The 11,151-nt window shown below is 40.9% G+C and overlaps 1 protein-coding gene across 2 annotated transcripts in view; it reads right to left on the reverse strand.

The window, feature by feature from the left end:
* MFSD14B (major facilitator superfamily domain containing 14B) overlaps window positions 1-11,151 on the reverse strand; it is a 113,702-nt gene that overhangs the window by 98,363 nt on the left and 4,188 nt on the right. The window contains exons 3-4 of one of the 2 annotated variants that reach the window (XM_070400889.1): window positions 3,940-4,041; window positions 8-103 (exon numbers count right to left, since the gene is read on the reverse strand). In XM_070400889.1, coding sequence (XP_070256990.1) covers window positions 8-103; window positions 3,940-4,005 — 162 coding nt within the window. In that variant the 5' untranslated portion in view covers window positions 4,006-4,041. The remainder of the gene's footprint in view (window positions 1-7; window positions 104-3,939; window positions 4,042-11,151) is intronic. The other variant, XM_070400890.1, reaches the window with a different exon arrangement.

Here is an 11,151-nt window from a genome sequence, read left to right on the forward strand (position 1 = left end):
TACTTACAGTTAGCATTGGAGTTGTCAACAGGCCCCAAGCAAAGAATTCAAGGAAGATTACAATTGCAGCATGGTACACACGTGGTCGGCCAAAGCCTTCTTGCTAAAAAAGGAACAAAGCTATTATTAAAAAGAGTAAAGAAAATTTTTAAATCCATTATCCTAAAATGGGATCTAACACACACACACGATAAATTTAAAACCTAGCCTATATAATAAAAGGCTAATGTGCAAATCGACTGAACGGTGGAATGACCGGCCTCTATGACACGCACTGACCCCCCAGGGGGCAGATGCTCAACGCAGGAGCCATCCCCTGGGGGTCAGTGCGCTCCTACAGGGGGAGTGCCGCTCAGACAGAAGCTGGGCTCATGGTTGGCAAGCACAGTGCCACTGTAGCAGCTTTAACGACCCCTCAGGGGATGTCCAACTGCTGGCTTAGGCCCGGGTCCCGGCCTGCAAGAGGGCGCGGGCCAGGCTGAGGGACCCCCCAACCCCCCAAGTGCACAAAAGTCGTGCACCGAGCCTCTAGTGTTTAAGATAAGACTTCATTCTGCAGTATCCCTGATTCTTTCATCTTCCCTAACTATAGAAAGTACCATGATTATAGACTTTCTACTCATTCCATCAATACAAATCACTGGAGCTTTGGCAAAAAAATCAACTGATTCTTCAAGAGACTGAGGTTCCATGAACTCACTATTCTTTTTTTTTTTTTTAAATAAATCTTTATTGTTCAGATTATTATAGCTATTCCTCTTTCCCCCCCCATAGCTCCTCTCCACCCAGTTCCTACTCCACCCTCTGCCCTTACCCTCCCACTGTCCTCATCCATAGGTGTACGATTTTTGTCCAGTCTCTTCCCACACCCCTTTCCCCCACCCAAGAATTGTCAGTCCACTCCCTTTCTATGCCCCTGATTCTATTATATTCAACAGTTTACTCTGTTCATCAGATTTTTTATTCACTTTATTTTTAGATTCACTTGTTGATAGATATGTATTTGTTGTTCATAATTTTTATCTTTACCTTTTTCTTCTTCTACCTCCTCTTAAAGAATACCTTTCAGCAGTTCATATAATACTGGTTTGGTGGTGATGAACTCCTTTATCCTTTTCTTATCAGTGAAGCTCTTTATCTGACCTTCAATTCTAAATGATAGCTTTGCTGGATAAAGTAATCTTGATTGTAGGTTCTTGCTATTCATCACTTTCAATATTTCTTGCCACTCCCTTCTGGCCTGCATAGTTTCTGTTGAGAAATCAGCTGACAATCGTATGGGTACTCCCTTGTTGGTAACTTGACTTTTTTTCTCTTGCTGCTTTTAAGAGTCTCCCTCTGTCTTTTGCTCTTGACATTTTAATGATGATGTGTCTTGGTGTGGTCCTCTTTGGATTCCTTTTGTTTGGGGTTCTCTGCGCTTTCTGGACTTGTAAGCCTATTTCTTTCACCAGGTAGGGGAAATTTTCTGTCATTATTTCTTCAAACAGGTTTTCAATATCTTGCCCTCTCTCTTCTTCTGGCACCCCTATAATTCGGATGTTGGTATGCTAGAAACTGTCTCAGAGGCTCCTTACACTATTTTGATATCTTTGGATTCTTTTTTCTTTTTGCTTTTCTGGTTGGGTAATTTTTGCTTCTTCGTATTTCAAATCTTTGACTTAATTCTTGGGATCCTCTTGTCTGCTATTGGATCTCTGTACATTACTCTTTATTTCAGTCGGTGTATGTTTAATTTCTAGTTGGTCCTTTTTCATATCCTCGAGGGTCTCACTAAATTTATCAGACGTTTCTAGAAAATTCTTGAAAAACCTTATAACCGTGGTTTTGAACTCTCTACCCAGTAGTTTGCTTTCCTCCATTTCTGTCATTTGTGACCTGTTTCTTTGTCTCCGCATTTTTTATGCTTCCCTGTGTTGATAGAGTGGCTTTGTGTGCTAGGTGTCCTATAGGGCCCAGTGGCTCAGCCTCCCCAATTACCTGAGGTAGACACTCTTGGTGCACCCCTTTGTGGGCTGTGTGCACAGTCTTGTTGTAATTAAGCCTTGATTGTAGTTGGTATCACTGGGAAGAATTGACCTCCAGGCCAACTGTCGGTGAGAATCAGCTGTGTCTACAGTGGGAGAACTTCTGTGCTGAAGACACCCTAATGGGGCAAGACTTGCTTCAGTGGGGCTTTGGTGCTCACTGAGTCTGCCCCCTGAGTGTGTCCCTTATGGATCTGAGGAGTTGTAATCTGGATGGTCCCAGTCTGACCACTGGGTACACTGGCTCTTGGATCTCTAAGGAGGTGCTAATTTAGCATCTGCCTGAGGTTACCCAACAGGAGCTACGGAGAGATCTGCAGATTCCTCTTCCTTGTTTGGGGTTTGGAGGTGCCCAGATGAGGCCCAGCTGTGAAGCAATGCAAGCTTCTGTGGGGCCTTGGGCCTTCTTTAGGATGTTCTGGGTCTCTCTGACCCAGCTGCAGTTTGTTAGGTAATTTTAGATCTCAAAGTGCCAGCCCATTCATATGCAAAAGCCTCTGTTAGCAGCTTTGGTGGGGCGGTGTCTCAGGGAATCAACAGGGTGGAGCAAACAGCGATGGCTGATCCTCAGTCCTGCCCTAAAAGGCCCCCGGGTCTCAGTGTTCCGTCTCAGTGTCGCTGTAAGCATCTCTGAGAGAAAGCCGCCCTTGAGTTCCGCCCAATGCAAGACAGTCCAGTTTCTCCCCCTATGAGTCCTGGGTCCTCAGAGACTTCCCAGAACTGGAGTTCAGAGCAGTCAGGAGCTTGTGACTCCCTCCCGATTGAAAAAGACACTGGCGTCCTCTGTTGCCAGCCCTTTCCGCACGCGCACCTCCGTAACTCTGCACTTTACTTCCGCAGCTCCTCTGAGTCTCAGTGTGCTTTTCTCTTCCCTTCTAGTTGTAGAATTTCCACTCAGCCAGCCTTCCTGTGATTCTGGATGATGACTGTTTTGTCTTTTAGCTGTAGTTTTGAAGTGGTTGTGGGAGGCAGCAATTTCAGGTGTTTACCTATGCCGCCATCTTGGTTTCTTCCAGTCTGTCTCTTAATTATGTGTTGTTTTTCAGCATCTTGGCCTCTATAGGTCTAAAGTTCCTCTAGCCACATAAGGAGACGCAGGCACTGGGGTCAGTCATATGCTCAAAAGCTTCAGGGAAGTGCAGGTGATGTAAATTCAGTGGTTAGGGGAAGAAACATACGCCATACCTGAAAGTGTCAAAATCTTGTTTTCTGTTTCTATTTTAAGACTGGGCCTATTCTGCTAGTTTTCTGCAGTTTGTGACTTCTGGAGAGGAAATCTAAAACTCCTCTTAACTGAATGTTCTCTGCCTCTGTTACAATGCTTATTATGAGATCAGGTGCTATTAGCACTTGGTATACCTAGAAGTAAACGTACAAAAGATTCTGTAAAACCCACATGATTCCTATGTTTATATTTTCAAGTCTTCAAAAGGTAAAATTACAGCCCTAACCGGTTTGGCTCAGTGAATAGAGCATCGGCCTGCAGACTGAGGGGTCCCAGGTTCGATTCCAGTCAAGGGCATGTACCTTGGTTGCAGGCACATCCCCAGTGGGGAGTGTCCAGGAGGCAGCTAAATCGATGTTTCGCTCTCATCGATGTTTCTCTCTCATCGATGTTTCTAACTCTCTATCCCTCTCCCTTCCTCTCTGTAAAAAAATCAATAAAATATATATTTTATAAAATTTTAAAAAAAGGTAAAATTACATATGTATTATTTAACTAGAATCTATTCATAACAAAAGATCAGACAAATCCAGACTGTGGGACATTCAACAAGGCAACTGGCCTATTCTCCTTAAAAATCTCAATGTTATAAAAGACGAAAGTAGCCAAACCGGTTTGGCTCAGTGGATAGAGCGTCGGCCTGTGGACTGAAAGGTACCAGGTTCGATTCCGGTCAAGGGCATGTACCTTGGTTGTGGGCACATCCCCAGTAGGAGGTGTGCAGGAGGCGGTTGGTCGATGTTTCTGTCTCATCGATGTTTCTAACTCTCTATCCCTCTCCCTTCCTCTCTGTAAAAAATCATAATATATTTTTTTAAAAAAAAGACAAAAGTAAAGGAAGAAAGACCACAGTCATAACAACCAAACTAATGTCATTTTTCTGGTCTTTTAAACAGCAAAACCTAGAATGTAGAAAAAAATTTGAAAGAAATAGACCAGTTTCTTTCAACAAAGAAATGGTATAGATAAAGAAAAGAAAAAAGGAGGGAGAACTATGTTAGTATATAGATTAAAATAAATTTAAGAAATATGTGGACTTTGAGTTTTGATTTAAATAAACTGGAAAAAAGAGACAATTTTAAGTCAATCATGGAAATTTTAAACTGCACTGGCATTAGATGATAACAAAAGTAGGAAATAGGGTGGCAAAAGGATATATTTTTATTTTATTTTATTTTTAAGGAAATATTTTTAAAAGTAAATAGCCTATATGCTTTTACTGATAATTTCATAATTACTTGGTTGAAAATTCTAATACTCACTCACTGTATACAGCAAAGCAAATGCTTCCAAACAGTCAAACAGCGTGAATGTCAATAAATAGCCTATAGCTCTTGAATCATTTGTTTTATTCATCAAGCATCATGCATATAAGAATCTCAAGCCCTAACCGGTTTGGCTCAGTGGATAGAGCGTCAGCCTGCGGACTAAAGGTCCCAGGTTTGATTCCAGTCAAGGGCATGTACCTTGAGTGTGGGCACATCCCCAGTAGGGAGTGTGCAGGAGGCAGCTGGTTGATGTTTCTCTCTCATTGATGTATCTAACTCTCTATCCCTCTCCCTTCCTCTCTGTAAAAAAAAAAAAAAAAAATCAATAAAATATATATTAAAAAAAAAAAGAATCTCAAAAAACTCCGAAAAACAGCTCCAAGTAGGAAGCACAGGAAGACTACCCTTTTTTTTTTATTTGCAGTTTCATGACTTGGTGCTCTTTCCCAGGCAGTGAAGCTTTATTTATGGAGACCATTGGATAGAGACCATGGTGCTGCAGTGCTGATTAAATATTTTTAAGATGCACATTTTATTCTATGTGCACATTTCTTCATGCTATTATTTTTAATACCTTGCAAAAAAATAAATAAATAAACCCAGACAACCCACCTTTTTGTTCACACATTATATATTTTAAAGTAAAAATTTAAAAAATAAACAGGTCTCTTTTAATATGCAAACATTATAATATTATTCTCCTCTCTACATAAATTACTTTAATTGTACTATCATACATCCCTAACCAATAACAGTGATATATGAGAAAAATGCAACAGGCAGGCCTTGATATGGTGGGCACTCTATGTGAGCAATCAGACAAATGGTAACAAAAGTAAATCTTCCTTACTTCCAATTATTTCTAAGTTCTTGGGGCCCAATATGCTGAGGAAAAAAGTGTCATACATTTATTTCTCCTTTAAATTATCTGAGCTAATTAGAAAGGCTTTATAAAAAATTAACCGATTATTGCCCTGGCCAGTGTGGCTCAGTAGGTTGGAGCATTGTCCCATACACCAAAAGTTTGGGGGCTCATACCAAGGTTGCAAAACTGGCCCTTACTTGGATTGCATATGAGAGGCAACCACTCGATGTTTCTCTCTCACATCAATGTTTCCCTCTCGCTCTAAAAAAATAATATATCAATAAATATAGTATACTTGGTGAGGATTAAAAAGAAAACAATTATTTCCAGTTGAGCCTGATCTGGTACTGCCTCTCTCAAATCAGTTCAATGTCTCCCCTCTTTATTTTGTTGCACTTTTATAAATCATTACAGAACATCTTGAGACATTTGAAAGCAGACGATGAAAAATGAGTCGTGCCCAGCCGGCCTGGCTCAGAGGTTGAGTGGCAAACTATGAACCAGGAAGTCTCGGTTTGATTCTGGTCAGGACACATGCCTGGGTTTCGTGCTCAGTCCCCAGTAGGGGGCGTGCAGGAGCCAGCCAACCAACGATTCTCATCACTGATGTTTCTGTTTCTCTCTCCTACCTTTCTTGTTGATATCAATTAAAATTTTTTTAAAATAAGTGTCATGATGTCTTCACACACTCACATTACCATCTCTCCCATAGCTGACTACTGTGGCCTCGGAACCCTGCCTTGACTCCTCTTTCCTGCCCCTCTGACACTACACTCAGAGTGATCATTCTAAAATACAAATCTCATCCTGTCACTCCTGCACAAGACTACAAAAACCGGCCCACAAATTCTCCTATTCCTGTATACCAACATTTTGGCAACATAGCTGTGCTGCCAATTCCATCAATAGGTGGAGTTATTTCTCTACTTCCTGGATTGGAGCTGGCTTAACCAACAGATGTCAGGTGAAATAACAAGGTGGACTTCTGAATCTAGACCCCTAGAAGTCTTCAATACCAAGTGGAGAAATCCCTTAGGTACAGGAGAATGAGAGCATTTTAAGCCTCCCAATTGGTGCCCCTTAGACCCAGGAGTGAACAGCCATCACCCACTGCCTGACAAAAGGAGCAAGGCCATCTTAAGTCACCCATCCAACTCCAAGCCTCCAGATGACTTCAGTATCTGCCATCAAAGTTAGTGAAGAACCCCCGGCCAAATGCGGCCCAAACTGCTAACCCCCCAAAGTATTGTGAAAAGCCACTAATTTGGGAGTAGTTTCTTATGTAGTAATTATTAAGTGATACCCTCCCTTTGCCCTCATGATGAGGTTTAAACTCTTAAGATTGCTTTTGTAACATGATGAGGTTCCTTTTGTAATTCTCCAATCTCATCCCTCAGTTCAACCATAACTTCATAAAATATTTGTGAGATTAAAGAATAATATTCACACAAACCATTTTTTGATATTTCATTTTAAAAATGTACTAGTTAGGTATTACAGACAATTAAAGTCAGAAAGGGCAACAAGAATTCCTGAAAGCCCAGCTGGCGTGGCTCAGTGGTTGAGCACTGACCCATGAACCAGGAGGTCATGGTTTGATTCCCAGTCAGGACACATGCCCGGGTTGCAGGCTCAGTTCCCAGTAGGAGGCATGCAGGAGGCAGCCGATCAATGATTCTTTTTCATCATTGATGTTTCTATCTTCCTCTCCATTTCTCTCTTTCTCTGAAATCAATAAAAATATACTTTAAAAAAAGAATAAAAATATCATCATGGTTGGTGTTTCTCAATGGTTAGAGCATCAGCCCACACACTGAAAGGGTCGTCAAGGGCACATACCTGGGTTGCAGGTTCAATCCCTGGCCCTTGACAGGTGTGCAGGAGGCAACCAATCGACATGCCTCTCTCACATCGATGTTTCTCTTTCTCTCTCTCTTCCTATCATCCTTTCTAAAAACCAATAGAAAAAATATCCTCGGGTGAGGATTAACAACATAAATAAAAATAAAATGGGTTCCCAAAAACTGGGGTCCATTTTTAAAAAAGGAAAAGAATAAAAGTACTCAACTCCAACTGATGAGTTACTTGCTGAGCTCTATCTACTATATGTCAGCTAGATGCTGGGGACAATACTAACAACAATAGAAACTATTCCGGCTCCCATTTCATGGATGTAAAGTTTAAAAGAAAATGAAGGCTCTGAAGGACAAGGACAGTCTATTACAAAGAATCCTGAGCTATACCCAGGCAAAACAGGGTCCTGTGACAGTGGCCACAGACACTATGCCACACACTGATCACACACATTACACTTTTGAGATAATAACTATTAACCCCTAATTTTATAGATGACAAAACTCAGATGGAGAATTTATTTGTAACTTGCCAACTCCAATGGTTAGTAACTGCCTATGCTGGTATTCCATCCAGAGTCATATACCTCCGGAGTGTGTGTTACCACTGTATTACTTACACTGCCTTTCTCTTAGCCCAAACTTCTGCCCAAATGGAATTAGCACAGATATATGGCAGGCAGCCTGTACTGCAGCAACCTGAGCAAGAGGTAAATAGGAGTCAAATGTAGAGCGCTCCTTAAGCAAAGCACAGTACAGACCTTTACTCATGGACCCACCCCTTTCCCCACACTAAGGAATGTGGCCTGGCTAGTGTGTAACTGGGCAAAAGGACAATCTCTATTAACCCCCTCATCTGCTTTCTCACCATGACCTGAAAAGTTCAGATAAACTAGGGCATATGGCTTTTGTCAATCAGGTCATCTGTTGTCAGTTGGGAAAAGATAAGGTTAAAAATTACTCCCACTTGTTTCACACAGGATCCCAGTAAACATCAGTGACCTGTCAGCATGGAAGCAAAAGACAGAGAGGCTGTCATACACTCCAACTGAATAAAAAGGAGAGTCCACAAATAAGCCCATGTATGCATGTCCAGCTGATTTCAGGCAACAGCACCAAATCCATTCAGTGGGGAAAGAACAATTGCTTCAACAAAGAGGGCTGAGACAACTGAATTTCCACTTATAAAGAATAAAGCTGGACCTACCTCACACCATGTATAAAAAGTAATTCAAAATGAATGAATGACCTCAGCTAAAACCATAAAACTCCTCACAGGAAACACAGATGTAAAACTTGGATTTAGTAATGGATGCTTAGATATGACTCCAAACTATAAGCCACAAAAGAAAAAACAGATATGGGCTTCATCAAATTACAAACTTTAACTGGACTTTACCAAAATTTAAAACTTCTATAAATCAAAGGACACAATCAACAGAATGAAAAGGCAACCTGTGGAGCTGTGGAGGAAATATTTGTAAAGCATATATCTGATGAGCTAATATCCGGAATATATTAGAAACTTCTACAACTCAACAAAAAAACACACCAAATAACCCAATTTAAAAAATGGGCAAAGGACTTGAGTAGATATTTCTCCAAAGAAGATATACAAATGGCCAATAAACGTATGAAAAGATGCTCAACATCATTCATTATTAGATGAGTGCAAAATACAAAACATGAAACATCACCTCACACTCATGATCAAAAACAAAAAACAAAACAATGTTGGTGAGGATGTGAAGAAATTAGAACCCTGATGCACTGTTGGCAGGAAAATAAAATGGTGCAGCCATTTGGGAAATTCCATGGCAAGTCCTCAAATAATTAAAAATAGAATTACCTGGTGATCCCACAATTCCATTTCTGGGTAGATATCCAGAACTGAAAGCAGGATCTCAAAAAAGATATTTGTACACTCATGTTCCAGCAGCATTATTCACAACAGCAAAAAGATAGAAGCAACCCAAGTACTCATCAACAGATAAATGGAGAAACAAAAAGTGACATGTACATAAAATGAAATATTATGCAGCGTTAAAAGGAAGAAAATTATGACACATGCCACACATCCTTCCTTTCAACAGTGTTGATGACAACATGTATCAACAACAACCTTGAGGACATCACATCTAAGTAAAATAATCTGGTCACAAAAAGACAAACAGTAGATGGCTTCACTTATATGAGGTATCTAGAGGAGTCAAACTAAGAAGCTGAAAGGAGAATGGTGGTTGTTAGGGGATTTGTGATGGAGTAAATGGGAGCGGCTATTTAGTGGATATAAAGTTTCAGTTTTGCCGAAACCGGTTTGGCTCTGTGGATAGAGCGTCGGCCTGCGGACTGAAGGGTCCCGGGTTCGATTCCGGTCGGGGGCATGTACCTGGGTTGCAGGCACGTCCCCAGTAGGGGATGTGCAGGAGGCAGCTGATCGATGTTTCTCTCTCATCGATGTTTCTGACTCTCTATCTCTCTCCCTTCCTCTCTGTGGAAAATCAATAAAATATATTTTAAAAATAAATAAATAAAAAAAATAAAAAAAATAAAAAATAAAGTTTCAGTTTTACAAGATAAAAAAGTTCTGGAGATTGACTGTAAAAACAATGTGAACATAATTAACATTAATGAACTACTTAAAATGGTTAAAATGGTAAATTTTGTTAAATATGGTTATTAAAATATTTCTTAAATCAACTCTATTTCCATATATTGACAACAAACAATTGTGAATTTAATTTTTTTAAGAATTTACATTTGTATTACATTTACATTACATGTACAATAGCACCAAAATATGAAATAGGGAATAATCTGACAACTGTTGTGGAAGAATTATATACTGAAACCTACAAAACACAGCTGAGAGAAATTAAAGATCTAAAAATAAATGGAGAGATAATGCATTCATGGATCAGAACGCTCAATATTGTTTTTAATCTTCAGAATCAACACCATCCCAATAAAATACCAACAGGGCCCTAGCCGGTTTGGCTCAGTGGATAGAGCGTCGGCCTGTGAACTGAAGGGTCCCAGGTTCGATTCTAGCCAAGGGCACATGCCCGGGTTGTGGGCTCGATCCCCAGTAGGGGGTGTGCAAGAGGCAGCCGATCGATGATTCTCTCTCATCATTGATGTTTCTATCTCTCTCTCCCTCTCCCTTCTGCTCTGAAATCAATAATACACACACACACACACACACACACACACACACACACTAGTGGCCCGATGCACGAAATCGTGCACATTAAAAGGGAATTAGAGGAAATATTTCAATATTGCTATTTGCCCTTTCTCTATAATAAAAGTGTCATAGATGAAAGAAAATTAGTAAAATGTATATGAAAATCTCCCTCCTGTCAGAGTCTGGGGTGCGCTGCGGGACCCAGAGTCAAGTCCCCGCCCGTGCCTCGAAATTGCATGAGACCCAGACCCGGCTGGCCCCACCCCCATCAAGCCCCGCAGGGCAGGGGGTGCAGCCTCAGGTCCCCTCCCAAGCCCGGCCAGGTGTGTGTGTGTGGGGGGGGCCCACAGCCTCAGGCCCTCCATCAAGTCCTGCCTGGGCGGGGGACACAGCCTCAGGCCCCCCAGCCCCAGCGTGGGGACAGGGGGTGTGGCCTCACGTCCAGGCATGATGGCATGACCACCATTTGCATATTAGCTCTTTATTATATAGGATAAGAAAGAAAATACCAGCAGACTTTTTCTTTTTTTGGTAGAAATTCATAAGCTGATTCAATACTTCTAAAATGCAAAGACCCCAAATAGCCAAAACAATTTTAAAAGAGAAGAACAAGGTCATAGAACTCTTATTTGTTCTTATTATGAACTTCCAATAACAGAGACTGAATAGTATTAATGTAAAGATAAACAAATAGATAGATCAATGAAAGAGAATCCAGCTGTAATA

The sequence above is a fragment of the Myotis yumanensis genome, unplaced genomic scaffold (genome assembly GCF_028538775.1).
Source record: "Myotis yumanensis isolate MYYU_CA2020_CCGP unplaced genomic scaffold, mMyoYum1.0.hap1 SCAF_21, whole genome shotgun sequence".
In the NCBI taxonomy this organism is placed as follows: Eukaryota; Metazoa; Chordata; class Mammalia; order Chiroptera; family Vespertilionidae; genus Myotis; species Myotis yumanensis.